This window comes from Haliotis rufescens, unplaced genomic scaffold (assembly GCF_023055435.1).
Source record: "Haliotis rufescens isolate VD_foot unplaced genomic scaffold, xgHalRufe1.0.p SCAF_14, whole genome shotgun sequence".
NCBI lineage: Eukaryota > Metazoa > Mollusca > Gastropoda > Lepetellida > Haliotidae > Haliotis > Haliotis rufescens.
This window is the reverse complement of record NW_025963824.1, coordinates 23,885,074-23,906,340: the sequence shown is the minus strand read 5'-3', so window position 1 is coordinate 23,906,340 and position 21,267 is coordinate 23,885,074. Positions and strand designations below refer to the sequence as shown.

Sequence of the window (21,267 nt, the reverse complement as noted above, 5' to 3'; positions counted from 1 at the left end):
TTAATATCATGAGCATCAATCCACGCAATTGGGATCGATGACATGCATCAATCAAGTCAGCGAGCCTGACCACCCGATCCCGATCTAGTGATTGATATCATAAGCATCAATCTACGCAATTGCGACTCACGGGATCGGGTGGTCAGGCTCGAGGACTTGGTTGATGCATGTCATCGATCCCAATTGCGTGGATAGATGCTCATGATATTAATCACTGGATTGTCTGGTCCAGACTCGATTATTTACAGACCGCCGCCATATAGCTGGAATATTGCTGAGTGCGGCGTTAAACAACAAACAAACAAACAAAACAATTGGGATCGATGACATCCATCAACCAAGTCAGCGAGCCTGACCCCCCGATCCCGTTAGTAATGAGATTTTCTGGTTCAGGCTCAATTGTTTAAAGTTGTTGTTGGTTTATTTGTTGTTTAACGCTGCACTCAGCAATATTCCAGCTATATGACGGCGGTCTGAAAATAATCGAGTCTGGACCAGGCAATCCAGTGATGATGACATCATGAGCATCGATCCACGCAATGGGGATGGATGACATGCATCAACAAAGTCAGCGAATCTGACCACCCGATCCCGTTAGTCGCCTCTCACGACACGGACTGTTGATTGCGTCGTTAAACAACAAACTAACAAGGAACCGATTGAACCTATGGCGTGAAGCGTTCCGTATACAATCAGCCATGGCGGGTCCATGCTGGATCATTAAGACGATCTCGCAATAGCTGCAAGACTCCTGAATCCAAAGCGACAACCAATAATGCGCGGCTATTCCAGTTCAAAAATAATTAACATTGTTTCTCGTGCGTTTTAGCAGCTTACAAAATTATATAAATATACCCGATGCTTTCACGTTCAGTGTTGTTGAAGAGACGGGCTTAGCCTTTGGTTTCGCTGCGAGTCTGACACATTACGGCATGCAAAATGTTGAAATCTGGTGCAAAAGCGAAAATTGATCAGACAAATATTAGGCGCAGGGGGACTTTTAGGGGCCAGAGGTTCATAAGAAAGAACAAATTATTTTGACAAAATTTGGCTAAATTATAGTGAGTGAGTATGGTTTTACGCCGCTTTTAGCAATATCCCAGCAATATCACGGCGGGGAACACCAGAAATGGGCTTCACACATTGTGCCCATGTCGGGAATCGAACCCGGGTCTTCGGCGTAACGAGCGAACGCATTAACCACTATAGGCTACCCGACCGCCCGGCTAAATTATAACATCAACATTTCATGTGGACATCTGTCCTAACTATCCCCAGGTGCACTGCCAATCCCCATAAGAGTTAGTTAAAGTTCTCCTAATGACTCAAAGACTTCAAGAACATACAAGCTGAGACAGGGAAATCACGCTGGGAAACCTAGTAGTTCGCTCATCACCCAGAAGGCCGGGGTTCGATTCCCCACAAGGGTATAATGTGTGAAGCCCATTCCTAGTGTCCACCACCGTAATATTGCTCGTATTTTGTTAAAGGCGAAATCCATACTCACTCACTCGAGAGTACAAAACACTCACCCACTCGAGAGTACAAAACACTCACCCACTCGAGAGCACAAAACACTCACTCACTCACTCGAGAGCACAAAACACTCACTCACTCACTCGAGAGCACAAAACACTCACCCACGCGAGAGCACAAAACACTCACTCACTCGAGAGTACAAAAGCATTCACTCAGTCGAGAGTACAAAACACATACTCACTCACTCATGCGGGAGTACAAAAGTAGTCGTTTCAGGCCTATAATAATGACAAAAATCCAACAATGTGACAAAATAGATCGAGGTGTGTGTTATCTGTCGAATTTTCACGCCCAAAGAAAGACAAACTTGCTGAATAAATGTCGTCCAATTGTGTATTGTCATTTCGTAGCTGTATCCTCTCCAAACAGATTTGTATTGCCTGGTCATAGGTAGGAGGAACATCACAGCTTTTCTGTTATGATGATAAAAACTACAGCCCCCATGACGTCCACTCATTTATTACACATACGTCCTTTTGACGTACGTGATTAATTAGTTCCTGCTTCACAGACAAATACGTCACGCTGACGTACTGCGGACAACACATGCAAAAAGATATTGTTTACATTTAAACTCCTCCGACTTTATACCGCTGCCGCGATTTGTGTTGTGTATTTGTGAGTAGCATTTTATGTTGCATTTCGGAATATTCAAACAGCATCACACATCGTACACCGGGGTTTCGTCAAGCCGGCTCTTGCCATAAGAGGCTATTATGCTTGTCGTAAGAGGCGACAAACGGGATCGGGTGGTCAGACTTGCTGATTTGGTTGAGTATGTCATCGTATCACAATTGCGTAGATCGATGCTCATGATATTAATCTCTTGATTATCTGGTCCAGACTCGATTATTTACAGACCTGCTGGAATGTTGCGGCGTTAAACAACAAACATGATAGAATTGTATTGAGCATAAATTTATTTGTCAAACGATCCTCTTGTGAAGCATGTCAAGACTCATGATGAAAACAAGGAATTCCACAGTTTTCCTAAAGAGCCAAGAATGTTGGACATAATCTCCATTTCAATGTTGATTTTGTTGTTGGGTCTGTACTCCTGGACGGTACAGAAATGAGTGTCAACCAAATGAAGTGCCATATCAAATCGGCCACAACTCAGTTTATCGAGGAGAGGCTATCTGAACGACTACTGCTTCTTCTAGTTTATGTGCAGTGTGTTGAGAAGATCAGCAACCCTGCAGAGTACTTCGCTTGGATGACGTCGTCTGGCCTGAAAAGTGAAACAGAAGGTTTGCTGTTTGCTGTCCTCACCAATTACTTCCAACTCAAAACCGTTAATTTTGCGATTTTGCATCACAATGTAAAAATATGAAATGTAGATTATGCAATTACGTTAATATGAGACTGTCCAACATATTGTCAGTGAAAGCCCAGCTTTGGCACAAACACAGGATCTTAACCGACATGATGGAGTGGCTCGATCATTTTATATTGCCGTCTCCGCCATGCTTGTGGTTTTGACATAGAGGCCCATCCATGGTACGACCCGGAATATGTAGAGGGCGTCATGGAAAATGATGAATACAAAAAAAACCTTCGGAATAGGCCCTTATACAGCCTCAGACCTATCAAGGCCAACAAACCTGATCGTGTCCTTTTTCATAAATCCAATGAAATCATTTTGCTCATTGAATTTTCTGTCCCTTTTGACACTAATATGATTGACAAGATTCAGGAAAAATATGCGGACCTCGCTTTCGAAATGTCATGCTTGTTTGCTTGTAGTTTAACGCCGCACTCAGCAATATTCCAGGTATATGACGGCGGTCTGTAAATCATGAATCGAGTCTGGACCAGGCAATCCAGTGATTGATAATACGAGCATCGATCTACGCAACTGGGATACGATGACATGCATCAACCAAGTCAGTGACGTTGACCACCCGATCCCGTTAGTTGCCTTTTTACGACAAACATAATCGCCTTTTACAGCAAGCATAGGTGCCTGAAGACCTATTCTCTACCCGGATCTTCACGATTCTGGGTGAGGTGGTTTTGGGGGTAGGAACGCCGTGATATTGCTGGAATATGCTAAAACCGGCGTAAAACCATACTCACTCACATCAATATTTTTCATTCCGCTTTGAAACAATCTATTCAAGCTTTTTTTTTACATGAAGATAAGCCCACTTAACTAAAAGTGTCAAAACAACGAATTCTCATTTTTCAATCTGGCAATTAAAAGTCCATTTTCACAATTGAGGAAAATCCTCCAGAAAGCAGGTCTGGTCTCATGTCAACTCTTCTGTCACATGTCAGGTGGTAAATGACATTAACTATTCCAGGTCAACGTAACGTCACTCCAAATATGTAATTCTGTTGTCATCGTATCGTCAAATTTAGCTTCAAACGACACATATATAATATAATTTATGTAATGAAAGTATGCATTATTTGTTATCATGTTGTAGACATGTGCCTGGATTCACTGTTTTAAAATGCTATAAATATTCACGTTACGTCTAAAAATACTTACAATAGCGGGGACCTGACCCAGCTCATTTCCTATACGTTCCAGCCTTTACAAGGGAGTTGTTTTAATAATTTTCACAATAATAGGACAATAATAGTGAGTGAGTATGGTCTTACGCCGCTTTTAGCAATATCCCAACTATATCACGGCGAAATGAAGCTTCACACATTGTACCCAGATCGGGAATCGAACCCGGATCTTCGGCGTGACGAACGAACGCTTCAACCACTAGGCTACCCTATCGCGCCAAGACAATAATAGAAAAACTAACTTTGTTGCAGGTTCCTCCCATACACATTGACTGGGCAAAAGTTGTCATTGGCGTGACGAGAGAACGCTTTAACCATTAGGCTACCCGACCGCCCCTGGAAGGGCTGTGAACTTTATTTCAGTTGTAATCCGTCTAGTCTTCCAAAACTGAAAGAAAAAAGCGAAATGTGAAGCGGGTTTAACATTTACTTGGTGGCGGTCTGAAATAATCGAGTCTGGACCAGACAGTCCTGTGATTGACACCAAGGGCATCATTCTACGCGATTTGGATACGATGACATGCATCAGCCAAGTCAGCGAGCCTGACCACCCGATCCCGATTTTACGACAATCATAGTCGCCCCACATGACAAGCATGGGTTGCTGAAGACCTATTCTACCACGGATCTTATAGGGTCAACACAAAGTAAATACTCGAATAATACTCAAGCTAACAAATAGAAATCACATAGCCATAGCTAAACAAACAACTCATGACAAGAGTTGGCCCTTCTCTCACATTGAGGTTAAGCCTAGATAAGCATGATTTGCACGTTCTCCACGCGATATCTCGCAACGGTGTTATTCATTAATCAAATTCACTTGTCGGGCAGCTCAACGTCATATTCGCCTGCTTAGACAAAGGGCTGAGAGTCTCTATTAGGTTAACTGCAAAGAAACGAGGAATATAATTGGGGAATGTGTGTATGTGGCTCTTGTACTAGTCCGGACTAATGCCGATTTTATAGTGCTGGCCCATTGAGATACCATGCCGCAGTTTACCATGAATAGCATATTAAATAACCGTGACGATCCGGGTAAGAATAGATCTTCAGCAACCCATTCTTGCCCTAAAAGGCGACTGTGCTTGTCGTAAGAGGCGACTAACGGGATCGGGTGGTCAGGCTTGCTGATTTGGTTGATGCATGTCATCGTATCCCAATTGCGTAAATCGATGTTCATGATGTCAATCATTGGATTGTCATGTCCAGACAAGATAATTTACAGACCACCGTTATATAGCTGAAATACGAGGGCTGGTCAAAACAGCCTAACAAACAAAATCAACAATTGTGAAAGTGTTTTTCAATTTATTTTTAGTCTCCCTGATTTTTAATAGACTTCTCATATCGAAAGTGAAGCTTTTCAATTCCAGTCAAGAAGAAATTTTCTGAAGCCACCCTGAAAAACCCGTTCACGGCAGCTTTGAGGTCATCGTTGTCGTCATAACGCTTTCCACGAAGGTGTTCTTTCAATTTAGGAAACAGGTGGAAATCACTTGGTGCCAGGTCTGTCGAGTATTGGGGGTAAGGAAGCTCTTCGAACCCACATTGTCGCACAGCAGCCTTTGCAAGTCAAGAGATGTGAGAAGAGGCATTGTCATGAAGTAGTTGAACTCCAGCAGTCAGCATTTCTCGACGCTTTTCTTTGATAGAATCTCTCAGGCGATGAAGCAAATCGGCATAGTAGTCATCGGCAATCCTCTTTTGACTCTCCAAGTAATCAACAAGGATCACACCCTAGGCCTTTGCATTCTGGAATACAATGGCCATAACTTTCTTCGCTGATCTTGAAGACTTGAATTTCTTTGGTGCCGGAGAATTGGAATAGTGCCATTCTATTGATTGACGTTTTGAGTCGGGATCATAGTGGTAGAGTCATGCTTCTTCACCCGTTACTAATCTCGTTTTGAATTTTGACGAAATCCTCCTCAATAAGCTCTAAATTTTCTCTGGCAGTGTCAGTTCTTATTTCCTTAAGATCAGAATTTACAAACGTTGGCACCCAACGAGCAGATATCTTATTCATCTGAAAATGTTCATGAATAATAGTTTCAATGGATCCATGGCTTAGACCTGTGTCTTCCTCAAGTTCAGCAATGGCAATACGTCCATCTGACAGTTTACATTTTTACTTTACTTTATTTGTGTAAGAGGCGTCTAACGGAATCGGGTGGTCAGGCTTGGTTGATGCATGTCATCGTATTCTAATTGCGTGGATCGATGTTCATGATCTCAATCACTGGACTGTCTGGTCCAGACTCGATTATTTGCAGACCGCCGTCATATGGCTGGACTATTGCTGAGTGCGGCGTTAAAGAACAAACAAACAAAATAAATGTATACACACGTAAAGCTACATATAAGCAAAATTACATACTTGAGTAAACGGTGTGCATATGAACAGGGTATTTAGATGTCTTGCACACAAGATATTTACCTGCATTTGAGTGCAACAGTTTTTGTACATTATTGCTGCATTTGTTACACCACTATCTTGCCTTTTCAACACACATTCAATTTTACGCAGTGTTGATAGCTCGCATCAATGTTGTCTTTTGATTTTTGGCCTGTCACCCGTGCTTGTGGACTTCACAAAGTGTACCTATAACGGGAATAGAACCCGGACCTTCGCTTTAAACAGTGGGCCACCCCCATCCGCGTAATTACTGACATGTCATATTTCTTAAAGCGGTGTTAAACCCAGCTCACTCACTATATTCTAATTAAATGTCCCACTGTTCGTGTTATATTTCATGGTTTATAACTTTATGCCCTCATCCGTACAGAATGCAATATCAATAAACTGAGTTGAATTCGGAAGAAATTGTCTCATGAAACATATTCTACGTGGTCTGCACTTTCAAGAGTTACTTCCCATTAATGCTCTCGCGCAGTGAGAAAGGGAAGTGTTAATGCGGAAGCGGGATTGAAAGACAATTCGAACACAGTAAAGGTGAATAAACAAAGATGAGCATCGATAGATGTAAATGACAAAGCTCACTTGACATTAATTCTAACGCTAAGTGTATTTTTCTCTATATTTATGTCATAAGTTGTTTGACTTGGAGACGTACCTTTACTTAGTGTCAGGATGATTACGAATACGAGTTACGACGTCAACAGCTGATCACTGGGTGAGACAGGTCTTATGGCAAGTCAAGCAGCATGTAAAGTAAGGTTGGTCAGTGAATCGTGAATTTTGACAGTGACACAAGTATTTAGTAGGTATCCTGACTTGCGATATATGAGTGAGATTGTGAGAAATGGCTCTTCGAGAAATTGTGAAAGAAACATGTACATGTCCCTATAAATTATCGTTGTACAATGTCCAAAATAATCCTTTGGTGTTTGTAATATGTTTGGTTCTTTGCTTATCAAAATACTGTATGGATGGTTCATGGTTCTTTGATGTCAATTACCAATGATTACATCTTAGTTACAATCAAGAAAACTGTACTTTTGTAGCCTACATCATGTCTTGGCAGTAGGACCCATCGGGTCTCTCGTCTAGAAAACATTGATATTAATGTGGCAAATTTGTGTTGTTAATATTTGAAAAATATCTTTAAATTTTCAACATACAATTTCCATATTCTCAAATGGTGAACTGGCTCTGAAGACAGCGACAAGTTACGGGACACTGACAATGTACTTGATGTACAAGACACGATATTTTTAACTTTGATCCAATGGAGGGGCAGGAAATCATGTGACGTGACGGCGCCTGATTGACTCATCTCGTTTGGCAAGTCCTTATCACAATAAAATTAACAAGGCATTGTCATTTGAACATCCAAGTGTATACAGAAATAATTTTTAAGGTAAAATAAGGTGAAGACTTCATTTTAATTTTGGAATTCTTAGACTTGTAATGAGAAATACTTCTTAGGGGCCAGAAAACCCATAACAGGAGGTTACATGTAAATGTATTAATGTCAACAAAAGTGTATACGTATGTTTTTTTATATATATTCAATGACACACAAAGTTTGGTGTATGGTGATGATTATAACGTTGGTAAAAGGATAATGAATATGAAATGAGTATAAAACTGAGAAACTTTTTTGTTTTCAATTTGATATTAACAGGTCCATTTTGACTAACAGTGATCCATTTTAACCATCAGTAAACCATATGACCAACAGTGATTCATTTTGACCAGATTTGGGCCGATATGACCAGAGCTGGTCTTTGTTGATGTGTCCTATTCAAGCTCCATTCTTCATGTACTTTAGATACCCTAACCCATTTTCCTCGTTCGTTTCTTTGGAACTCATGCCACTATCTTCATCTCCCCGTCACTAGACCACCACCATGGTCTGTTGCTTGGAGCATCTTCCCAGAGAGACGGAGGTTGGTGGTTCAATCCTTGGCCGCATCATACCAAAACACGTCAAAAGCTCATACTTGCTGTTAAATTGCCTGGTGCTTGACATAAAGGAGCTAAAAAAGGACTGATTGGCTCGGAGTCAGTAAACTGTGTGAGTGGGTTATCAATGTTAGACTGCGGCATGGTATCTCAGTGGGTTAGCACTCTAAAACCAGCATGAGCCCAGACTGGTAAAAGCAGCCACACACGCACACATATACACGTCAATTCTTAAAGTCCAATAATCTTGACGTTAACCCCTTTTCACCTCACCTCAACTCCCCATCACTAACCTAAAATATATCTCTTACTCTTGAGAGTTATTTGGATAGTGAATGGGTCCATGTCGGATAGGGGGCACGGGTGGCCCAGGTGTCTAAGCCCCGTGATTTGCTGTGAAGAGTTGCATCCCTTGTCCATGCCAGAATCCTATCATTGTGGGTTCGAATCTTGGTTTGCCCCGATTATGTTTCTAGGTCTGTCAGCACCATACCCGTGCTTGTGGGTTTCACCGAAGTGGTAAACGTCTGAGACCTGCATCACTTCGGGCTTTCCTCCCACATTAAGCTGACACGCCGTGATATAACTGGAATACTGTTAAAAGCGGCGTTAAACCCAACTCACTCACTCAGAAATGTCGGACATTTACCATATTAGAATAAAGATTAGAATAAGTTGTGTTTCAAATGCTGTCAGAACGTATTTCAGACTTGATTTTTACAGACCACCGTCATATAGCTGAAATATTGCTGAGCACGGCATTAAACAACCCAACCAACCTTTTCTCCTTCACATTTCCAGTATAATATGAAGTGATGAGATTTGGCTAAAGGAGTCACAGGAACTTACAGTGATGTGTCTACGACGTCGGCGTCGGGTGCTCATGTACCTGCTGGTTGCAATGGTAGTGTTCGGAGGGGTGTACTACATCCTCAATGGGCTGAAGCAAGCATCAAACAGACACCGACAAAGAAATGAGCCACAGTTTTGGCCAGTTGGATTGCCCAGGCGTGCTACAGAGAGGGTATGTAGACTGATATTTGTAGTCACAAGGGGCCACCAGGACTGTTTGTGATGTTTGTTTGTTTATTGAAATTATTTTATTCATTGTGAAACACATCAGGTACAAGTAATCATGGTAATCACACCTTAAAATGCCCCCTCCAAAGTATAAATATTAATACTGTTTTTTTATGTTTTCTATTGTTTTGTTTTTTTGGGGGGAGGGGTGGGAATACTCATAGTCCAACAAATATTCAGATTACCCCGGTACCAGGGATTTATCTAGACCTCCCCACAGGCCGATATGTTCGGTTCCAAGTCTGCAGCAAATGTCAATAAAAATTGCCAATTTGGAACTAAACATTTCCCATATCATCTTGCAATGTATTTATATATAAATAACTGATAACTTTGTGGAAGTAACTTGTGTTTACTTATGACTTGACCAATAAATAGGAACAGGTTTTAGTGCATTATTTTATATTATTGCAATATTAAATGCAATCTCAAAATACCCCTGATTTAGGAAACTATGAACTATGAATCCCAATCTTGAACAAAATAACTATTTTACGCATCAGGTACAAGTAAATCACGACTTGAAATGACCCCTCCAAAGTATTAAATATTAATGTTGTTTTCTGTTTTTGTTTTTGTCTTTTTGGGGGGGGGAGGGGTAGTGAATACTCAGACAAATGTCAAAGCAAAAAACTCTATCGTCACTCTTGTAATCAGCCTCATTTCATTAGCTAACTTAAAACAAGCACGTCAGTACTGGATCCATGGAGTGGAGAAATGTACATGATGTAGTGTGTAGAAATCTGTGAAGTATGGACGATGCTGCTGGTCAGACCTGATGCTGTGCCCAGACATGGCAATAGTATTATCAACATGATCAATGCTTGTTGTGTTACTTAAAAGTGAGTGAGTATGTAGCCTTGTTGTGTTACCTTAAAAGTGTGTGAGTATGTAGCCTTGTTGTGTTACCTACAAGTGAGTGAGTATGTAGCCTTGTTGTGTTACCTTAAAAGTGAGTGAGTATGTAGCCTTGTTGTGTTACCTACAAGTGAGTGAGTAGGTAGCCTGGTTGTGTTACCTAAAAGTGAGTGAGTAGGTAGCCTGGTTGTGTTACCTAAAAGTGAGTGAGTATGTAGCGTTGTTGTGTTACCTAAAAGTGAGTGAGTATGTAGCCTTGTTGTGTTACCTAAAAGTGAGTGAGTATGTAGCCTTGTTGTGTTTCAGCCCCTGAGGCCCATCCCCTTCCTGGTGCCCCAGATCCATGTCAAGGAGATGCCCCCCATCCTGGTGTCCCCCAACATGTCCGACGCACAGGCCGAGGAAAGCTTCTTCAAGTACGTTGTGAGCAAGGTCTCCTTGACCTTGAACCCTTATCTACTCTTGAACCAAAGTAGCTATGTTGAGTTATTTTTGAGTAAAATGAGCCCTGTATTCATGTAAGTCGTGTTAACTGTTACCTTGACCTTTAGAGTTGGTCTTCACCCCTGGAAATAATTAATGCTGAAATATACCCATTCGCAACAAATGCAAATTTCCTGATGAATATGTCAAGAATGGTGTTCCGTCAAAATGAGCCAGAGTCATCCTTCACACCGCCTCTCAACGCCTTGTGAAGGAACGAATCCGCCATCACCGCAAAATCAAGACCATCTCCCTTAAAGACACCTCGGACCATATCAACCAGGTCAACACAATGCTCCAACCAGACATCTTCTCCTCATTCCGCACTGTCCCCCAGACCGAACAACAAACTACACACCAAGGCCAAGGCCACCACATCAAGAAGTTCCAACACCTCCTCACCAACAAGCCCTTAGCCTTGCTTGGCAACAATATAAGGATCTCTTCTGAAATGTCGCCATTACAGTAAATAAAGACGTTGTTATACATAAACTTTCTCATCTGTCAGCTTCTAAGTCACGCCTCTAAAACAATTCATCTGTCGTCTACAACGGTATAAAGATATGTACAAAAATGTCGCCTTTACAGTAAATAAGAAGTTGCTATCCTAAATTGTCTCCACTTTGTCATCCGTCAACTTCTAAGTGATGCCTCTCAACCAGTTCATCCATTGTCTACATGGAGACATCGCAATCAACACTCTAAACAGCCTCACTCGACTAGAGAAGAAACACATTCAAACCAGTAACCACCTCACCTCCCTCGTGAGATGCAGAGATCAACACATCCTCCCCAAAGGCCGCAGGATCAGATCCCCATTAACTCCCCTGCTGCCAGAGCCATCCTTCACACCTCCTCTCAATGCCTTGTCACTGAACGAATCCGACATCACCTCAAAATCGAGGCAATCTCCCTCAAAGACATCTCTGACCATATCAACCAGCTCAACTCAATGCTCCAACCCGACACCTTCTCCTCATTCCGCATTGTCCCCGAGACACAACAACAAACTACACACCAAGACCAAGGCCAACAACAAACTACACACCAAGACCAAGGCCAACAACAAACTACACACCAAGACCAAGGCCAACAACAAACTACACACCAAGACCAAGGCCAACAACAAACTACACACCAAGACCAAGGCCAACAACAAACTACACACCAAGACCAAGGCCAACAACAAACTACACACCAAGACCAAGGCCAACAACAAACTACACACCAAGACCAAGGCCAACCACATCAAGAAGTTCCAACACCTCCTCGCCAACAAGCCCTAGCCTTGCTTGGCAACAGTATAAGGATCTCTTCTGAAATGTCGCAATTACAGTAAATAAAGAAGTTGTTATCCATAAATTGTCTCTACTTTGTCATCTGTAAACTTCTAAGTAATGCCTATTAACATCAGAACATCAAAGCAAAACATGCTGTAATCCCAAAGGTTGATTTCCCGGTAAGACACCGGGGCCCCAGGCTGGCAACGTGTTGCACGGTTCACATGATTTCCAAACAATATACTGATGTGTTGTCGTCGTACGTGTTAAGAAGCCTTCAGCCTCTTATCTACTGTAACTTTGGAAAGTTCTGCACTGTGAAATTTTTGCAAGTGTCTGACACTAACATTAACTGCATCTGGAAAGTTTTGCTGCACCCTATTGTGGAGATTACCAAAGATCATAGCTACTTCTGCATGTGCTATTGTTTAAAGTAGGTAGTAGCCTTATGAAAGGGTAACTCACGTCAGTCGGTGTTTAGTAACAGTAGGTGCATGTGTAGTTGTAGATGTACCCGTCAAGATCCAGGTTAGACTTGGTCTTCATCAACCCATGCATGTCATAGGAGGTGACTAACGGGATCGGGTGGTCAGGCTTGCTGACTTGGTTGATGCATGTCATCAATCACAATAGCATAGATCGATGCTCATGATTTCAATCACTGGATAGTCATGTCCAGACTTGATTATTTACAGACTGCTGTCATATAGCTGGAATATTGCAGAGTCTGGCATGAAACAACAAACAAACAACAATTGTTACTATTTGACAAACAGTAATTAGGTACATGAATTCAATAATCATTATTACCCTTTACACTGTTGTCAGTGGTATTCAGGAGGTTATTGTTGGTCAAAGGGGAGATAACTTGCCATGGTTAGATACACTTACTTCCCCTTAATACCCTCTTCTGAAACTGATGTTGAAAATAGCATTGACAAAAAATGGTCAACTGAGATTTTCTTAGATAAGAGCTGGCCTTAATGAATGTAACTAAAATCATTTTGTCATCATGTGGTGTTTTGTATTAAAGATTTCCATAGCAAATGATTTCCAGATTACTTATTTCTAATGCCCAGCCGACTTATGTTTGATGAATATCACTGTTTTGGGCTGCAGGTTTCTGGAGAACAAGGATGTAAAGTGTAACAACGACCAGCGCCTCGGACACCAGCATGACGGAGGCTGGAACGTCTGTATGTCTCCCCCCATGGGCTTCAAGCATCCATGTCTCGTGTACTCCTTCGGGTGAGTGAGTGAGGCTGCAACGTCTGTATGTCTCCCCCCATGGGCTTCAAACATCCATGTCTCGTGTACTCCTTTTGGTGAGTGAGTGAGGGTGGAACGTCTGTATGTCTCCCCCCATGGGCCTCAAACAGCCATGTCTCGTGTACTCCTTCGGGTGAGTGAGTGAGGCTGGAACGTCTGTATGTCTCCCCCCATGGGCTTCCAACAGCCATGTCTCGTGTACTCCTTCGGGTGAGTGAGTGAGTGAGGCTGGAACGTCTGTATGTCTCCCCCCATGGGCTTCAAACATCCATGTCTCGTGTACTCCTTCGGGTGAGTGAGTGAGTGAGGCTGCAACGTCTGTATGTCTCCCCCCATGGGCCTCAAACATCCATGTCTGGTGTACTCCTTCGGGTGAGTGAGTGAGTGAGGCTGCAACGTCTGTATGTCTCCCCCCATGGGCCTCAAACAGCCATGTCTCATGTACTCCTTCGGGTGAGTGAGTGAGGCTGCAACGTCTGTATGTCTCCCCCCATGGGCTTCAAACATCCATGTCTCGTGTACTCCTTCGGGTGAGTGAGTGAGGCTGCAACGTCTGTATGTCTCCCCCCATGGGCTTCAAACATCCATGTCTCGTGTACTCCTTCGGGTGAGTGAGTGAGGCTGCAACGTCTGTATGTCTCCCCCCATGGGCTTCAAACATCCATGTCTCGTGTACTCCTTCGGGTGAGTGAGTGAGGCTGCAACGTCTGTATGTCTCCCCCCATGGGCCTCAAACAGCCATGTCTAGTGTACTCCTTCGGGTGAGTGAGTGAGCCTGGAACGTCTGTATGTCTCCCCCCATGGGCTTCAAACATCCATGTCTTGTGTACTCCTTCGGGTGAGTGAGTGAGTGAGGCTGCAACATCTGTATGTCACCCCCATGGGCCTCAAACAGCCATGTCTGGTGTACTCCTTCGGGTGAGTGAGTGAGTGAGGCTGCAACGTCTGTATGTCTCCCCCCATGGGCCTCAAACAGCCATGTCTCGTGTACTCCTTCGGGTGAGTGAGTGAGGCTGCAACGTCTGTATGTCTCCCCCCATGGGCCTCAAACATCCATGTCTTGTGTACTCCTTCGGGTGAGTGAGTGAGTGAGGCTGCAACGTCTGTATGTCTCCCCCCATGGGCCTCAAACAGCCATGTCTCGTGTACTCCTTCGGGTGAGTGGGGAGGCTGCAACGTCTGTATGTCTCCCCCCATGGGCTTCAAACATCCATGTCTGGTGTACTCCTTCGGTTGAGTGAGCGAGCCTGGAACGTCTGTATGTCTCCCCCCATGGGCCTCAAACAGCCATGTCTCGTGTACTCCTTTGGGTGAGTGAGTGAGGCTGCAACGTCTGTATGTCTCCCCCCATGGGCTTCAAACATCCATGTCTCGTGTACTCCTTTAGGTGAGTGAGTGAGTGAGCCTGGAATGTCTGTATGTCTCCCCCCATGGGCTTCCAACAGCCATGTCTCGTGTACTCCTTTGGGTGAGTGAGTGAGTGAGCCTGGAACGTCTGTATGTCACCCCCATGGGCTTCAAACAGCCATGTCTCGTGTACTCGTTCGGGTGAGTGAGTGAGGCTGGTATGTCTGTATGTCTCCCCCCATGGGCTTCAAACAGCCATGTCTAGTGTACTCCTTCGGGTGAGTGAGTGAGTGAGCCTGGAACGTCTGTATGTCTCCCCCAATGGGCTTCAAACAGCCATGTCTGGTGTACTCCTTCGGGTGAGTGAGTGAGTGAGCCTGGAACGTCTGTATGTCTCCCCCCATGGGCTTCCAACAGCAGTGTCTGGTGTACTCCTTCGGGTGAGTGAGTGAGTGAGCCTGGAACGTCTGTATGTCTCCCCCCATGGGCTTCCAACAGCCATGTCTGGTGTACTCCTTCGGGTGAGTGAGTGAGGCTGGAACGTCTGTATGTCTCCCCCCATGGGCTTCAAACATCCATGTCTCGTGTACTCCTTCGGGTGAGTGAGTGAGTGAGCCTGGAACGTCTGTATGTCTCCCCCCATGGGCTTCCAACAGCCATGTCTGGTGTACTCCTTCGGGTGAGTGAGTGAGGCTGGAATGTCTGTATGTCTCCCCCCATGGGCTTCAAACATCCATGTCTCATGTACTCCTTAGGGTGAGTGTGTGAGTGAGTGAGGCTGGAAAGTCTGTATGTCTCCCCCCATGGGCTTCAAACATCCATGTCTCGTGTACTCCTTCGGGTGAGTGTGTGAGTGAGTGAGGCTGGAACGTCTGTATGTCTCCCCCCATGGGCTTCAAACATCCATGTCTCGTGTACTCCTTTGGGTGAGTGAGTGAGGCTGCAACGTCTGTATGTCTCCCCCCATGGGCTTCAAACATCCATGTCTCGTGTACTCCTTCGGGTGAGTGAGTGAGTGAGCCTGGAACGTCTGTATGTCTCCCCCCATGGGCCTCAAACAGCCATGTCTGGTGTACTCCTTCGGGTGAGTGAGTGAGCCTGGAACGTCTGTATGTCTCCCCCCATGGGCCTCAAACAGCCATGTCTAGTGTACTCCTTTGGGTGAGTAAGTGAGGCTGGAACGTCTGTATGTCTCCCCCATGGGCCTCAAACAGCCATGTCTGGTGTACTCCTTCGGGTGAGTGAGTGAGTGAGCCTGGAACGTCTGTATGTCTCCCCCCATGGGCCTCAAACAGCCATGTCTGGTGTACTCCTTTGGGTGAGTGAGTGAGGCTGGAATGTCTGTATGTCTCCCCCCATGGGCCTCAAACAGCCATGTCTAGTGTACTCCTTTGGGTGAGTGAGTGAGGGTGGAATGTCTGTATGTCTCCCCCCATGGGCCTCAAACATCCATGTCTTGTGTACTCCTTTGGGTGAGTGAGTGAGGGTGGAATGTCTATGTCCCCTCCAATGGACCTCCTGCAGCTGTGTCATCTGTACTGTTTCGGGTGATTTATAGCTGGAATATTGCTGTGTGCGGCTATAAACAACAAACAAACAAACTAAACATATTTGAACCAGGTTGCATTCACTGCATTAATGTTAAACTATGTATTAAACATGCATTACAGTTGGGGAGAATTAGGTGGCATAGTCTCATGTTACCCTAAACATAATGTTATAATGTTGGGTAGAGGTAGCCTAGTAGTTAAAGTGTTGGCCTACCACTCCAAAGGTCTGGGTTCAATTCCTTAAATGGGTACAATGTGTGGAGCCTATTTCTGGTGTCCGTCACCAAAATATTGCTGGAGTATTGCTAAAAGTGGTGTAAAACCATACTCACTCACTATAACTATTTTCCTCTTTACTGGCCCTTTCATCAGTTTGTTTTGGACTGATTTTGTCTACGTCTGATATAATCAGCTTGGATCAAAGATTTGCAAGTGTTCAAATATAATTTTCCTTAAAACCTCAAGAGTCTGCCTTCCTGACAGGTTTTAGCCTTACACATACATTGGTGTTTTAAGTTTTAAAAAATGCAAGGGTTGAATGGAGAAGTAACATATCTCATTTCATTAATCCAGCAAATACTGCTGGCATAATGGGGTCCTGATTGTACATGGTCCTGTGATCAACCTATCCCTGGCCTGTCTGAACCGGGGGCAAGTGATAATTTCCATCCCTGAATCTGACTAATTTTCTGAATCTCGCATCTCTTCCAGTATTGGCACGGATTGGCAATTTGACGACGCTGTCTCTAAGATATATGGATGTCGAGTGCTTGCCTATGACCCCAGGTAAATACACAGGCTTGACAAAGTTGTGGTGTTGATGATGATGATGATGATGATGATGATGATGATGACTGTCTCTAAGATATATGGATGTCGAGTGCTTGTCTATGACCCCAGGTAAAACACAGGCTTGACAAAGTTGTGGTGTTGATGATGATGGCTTCTGTTATGATGATGATGATGATGATGATGATGATGATGGCTTCTGTTATGATGATGATGATGATGATGATGACTGTCTCTAAGATATATGGATGTCAAGTACTTGTCTATGACCCCAGGTAAATACACAGGCTTGACAAAGTTGTGGTGTTGATGATGATGATGATGATGATGATGATGATGATGACTGTCTCTAAGATATATGAATGTCGAGTGCTTGTCTATGACCCCAGGTAAAACACAGGCTTGACAAAGTTGTGGTGTTGATGATGATGATGATGATGATGATGACTGTCTCTAAGATATATGGATGTCGAGTACTTGTCTATGACCCCAGGTAAATACACAGGCTTGACAAAGTTGTGGTGTTGATGATGATGATGATGATGATGATGATGATGATGATGATGACTGTCTCTAAGATATATGGATGTCGAGTGCTTGTCTATGACCCCAGGTAAAACACAGGCTTGACAAAGTTGTGGTGTTGATGATGATGATGATGATGATGATGATGATGATGATGATGACTGTCTCTAAGATATATGAATGTCGAGTGCTTGTCTATGACCCCAGGTAAAACACAGGCTTGACAAAGTTGTGGTGTTGATGATGATGATGATGATGATGATGATGATGATGATGATGACTGTCTCTAAGATATATGAATGTCGAGTGCTTGTCTATGACCCCAGGTAAAACACAGGCTTGACAAAGTTGTGGTGTTGATGATGATGATGATGATGATGATGATGACTGTCTCTAAGATATATGGATGTCAAGTACTTGTCTATGACCCCAGGTAAATACACAGGCTTGACAAAGTTGTGGTGTTGATGATGATGGCTTCTGTTATGATGATGATGATGATGATGATGATGATGATGACTGTCTCTAAGATATATGGATGTCGAGTACTTGTCTATGACCCCAGGTAAAACACAGGCTTGACAAAGTTGTGGTGTTGATGATGATGGCTTCTGTTATGATGATGATGATGATGATGATGATGATGATGTTGATGATCACAGGGATTGTCTAAGGTGGCAATTCTACGATATTCTCGCATAGTTGTCATAGATATCGCAGCAACATTCATTCAGTGCAATCGAAAATCTCATACATCAAACTATTACACTTTCAATAGTTCCAACTGCATCAATTGGCACTCTCATTTTCTCCTACAAAAATCGAAAATGTTGTAAACGGTTAGTTTCATACTCGCAACTGTGCATGCTATCTCTTACTGTGGATAACTGATTTCTATATTGCTGCATGGAGCTTTGCATCAGCTGATAAGGATGGAGTGCACAACATTGTTGATCCCTGATTGGCAAAACAAGTGTTTGTGTTTACAACATAAACACTTTGGAAGCGCACAAAAATCTTATTCCATTTCAAACAGTGATCTACAAAGTTATTGAACATATTCACTTAAATCCAACCAGAAGTTCAAAACACAGGAAACACAGGCTAATTTTCATTTAGATAGATACTTTATGATAGGTATACATACTCTTTCTCCTTAATGATATATAAAGTTCAGATCACAAACGATCATATTTTAGATAAGACGGCACTGGTGGAAGAGTTTTCACGAACATATCCTTGTGCAAGAATGACAAATTTTGAACAATTTCAAGTGGCCAAACAGCAAGTTGAATTAAGAGTTTAGAATATGCCAGATATGTTTGCTTCCAGTTTGGTCCATAATTTTTTTTAAAAATGTCACTTTATCATTCAAACCTAACTCATTAACATCATGAATGTCAACAATCTTATCAACTTCCGGGTACTCAACATCTTCTGGATGCTCCACCGGCTACTGCAGGAAATAAATGACTTAATTGTTGCTAATTAAGCCAGAGAGTGAACCTGGAGCAATAATCATTGTATGATGAACTGTAACTTCTAATTAATTGAAAATTCCATAATATTTCCTTCTATTTGGTATACAATTTAGATGAAAATAGACGGTGAAATTGACTAAAGCACTTTTTCATCATATTCTGGAATGTCTCTATTTCATGTCATCACTTTGAATGTATTAAAGTATGATCTAAACACACATTGTCAAAGACCTAGAAATGTTTGACCTGCAGATTGTTATCTCCCCCAGGCCAACGAAATGAACAGCTGATGGTAGTAAACACACCTGCTGAACGATCTATACTTGTACTCCCGAATAATTCCTCCTGAAGTCGACAATGAACAGAAATACTTAAATAATAAATTAATAATGTAATTGGTATTTCATTTCAAATGACAATGCACATAATCCAGTAATATACACATATTTTTAAATAATCACAGTGGAATAATTCATGTTCGAAAATAGTATATGTGAGGATATATCTATGTTATCTAGTAACATTAATTGCAACATAATTTTAGTACCAATAACGAAAATCAAATACAGTTTCCTCTGTTTGAAGACGAAATGTGTCTGATAATTAGTAAATCTCATCACACACCAAACTATATATATCTTGGTCTCATTGGTTTTGGACCAGGGGAGACTTTCTCTGCGGGATAGAAATGTCCTGGATAATCCTTGTGATCATGATAATGGAGATAATGATGATGTTTATTGTGATGATGTTGATTGTGATGTTTGTATGACGATGCAGTCTCATAGATTATGACATTATTTGTGTTGGTTTTTGCCAGACAAACCTGTTATGCTAATCTGTGTTTGAGATTTGTCAAGAAACACTGAACATTCTCTTTTTTCCTTGTTTGCTTCTCAGCATCAACGTCCGCGACCACAACCGCAGCAAATTGATTCAGTTCAGGGAACTGGGCCTCGCACCTAAAAACTTTGAAACTCCTGCAGGCTGGCAAATGAAGACCTTTGCTCAGTTCCTCAAAGACAACGGACATCAGAATGTAAGTGTCCACTTCTTTTAAGACAACAGACATCAGAATGTAAGTGTCCTCTTCTTGAGAGACAACAGACATCAGAATGTAAGTGTCCTCTTCTTCAAAGACAACAGACATCAGAATGTAAGTGTCCTCTTCTTGAGAGACAACAGACATCAGAATGTAAGTGTCCTCTTCTTGAGAGACAACAGACATCAGAATGTAAGTGTCCATTTCTTCAAAGACAACAGACATCAGAATGTAAGTGTCCACTTCTTTAAAGACAACAGACATCAGAATGTAAGTGTCCTCTTCTTGAGAGACAACAGACATCAGAATGTAAGTGTCCTCTTCTTCAAAGACAACAGACATCAGAATGTAAGTGTCCACTTCTTCAAAGACAACAGACATCAGAATGTAAGTGTCCTCTTCTTGAGAGACAACAGACATCAGAATGTAAGTGTCCACTTCTTCAAAGACAACAGACATCAGAATGTAAGTGTCCACTTCTTCAAAGACAACAGACATCAGAATGTAAGTGTCCTCTTCTTGAGAGACAACAGACATCAGAATGTAAGTGTCCACTTCTTGAGAGACAACAGACATCAGAATGTAAGTGTCCTCTTCTTGAGGGACAACAGACATCAGAATGTAAGTGTCCACTTCTTGAGAGACAACAGACATCAGAATGTAAGTGTCCACTTCTTCAAAGACAACAGACATCAGAATGTAAGTGTCCACTTCTTTAAAGACAACAGACATCAGAATGTAAGTGTCCTCTTCTTGAGAGACAACAGACATCAGAATGTAAGTGTCCACTTCTTCAAAGACAACAGACATCAGAATGTAAGTGTCCTCTTCTTGAGAGACAACAGACATCAGAATGTAAGTGTCCATTTCTTCAAAGACAACAGACATCAGAATGTAAGTGTCCACTTCTTTAAAGACAACAGACATCAGAATGTAAGTGTCCACTTCTTCAAAGACAACAGACATCAGAATGTAAGTGTCCTCTTCTTGAGAGACAACAGACATCAGAATGTAAGTGTCCACTTCTTGAGAGACAACAGACATCAGAATGTAAGTGTCCTCTTCTTGAGGGACAACAGACATCAGAATGTAAGTGTCCACTTCTTGAGAGACAACAGACATCAGAATG

At 42.6% G+C, this 21,267-nt stretch overlaps 1 protein-coding gene across 5 annotated transcripts in view; it reads left to right on the top strand.

Annotated features, from left to right (window-relative positions):
• The first annotated feature begins 6,944 nt into the window (after positions 1-6,944).
• The window catches only part of LOC124131221, a 32,511-nt gene continuing 18,188 nt past the window's right edge, over positions 6,945-21,267 (top strand). Inside the window, exons 1-7 of one of the 5 annotated variants that reach the window (XM_046494333.2) lie at positions 6,973-7,018; positions 8,371-8,546; positions 9,236-9,458; positions 10,679-10,788; positions 13,255-13,383; positions 17,013-17,087; positions 19,997-20,135. In XM_046494333.2, the coding sequence (XP_046350289.1) occupies positions 9,288-9,458; positions 10,679-10,788; positions 13,255-13,383; positions 17,013-17,087; positions 19,997-20,135 (624 nt within the window). In that variant the 5' untranslated portion in view covers positions 6,973-7,018; positions 8,371-8,546; positions 9,236-9,287. The other 4 variants (XM_046494331.2, XM_046494332.2, XM_048395178.1 and 1 more) reach the window with 4 other exon arrangements.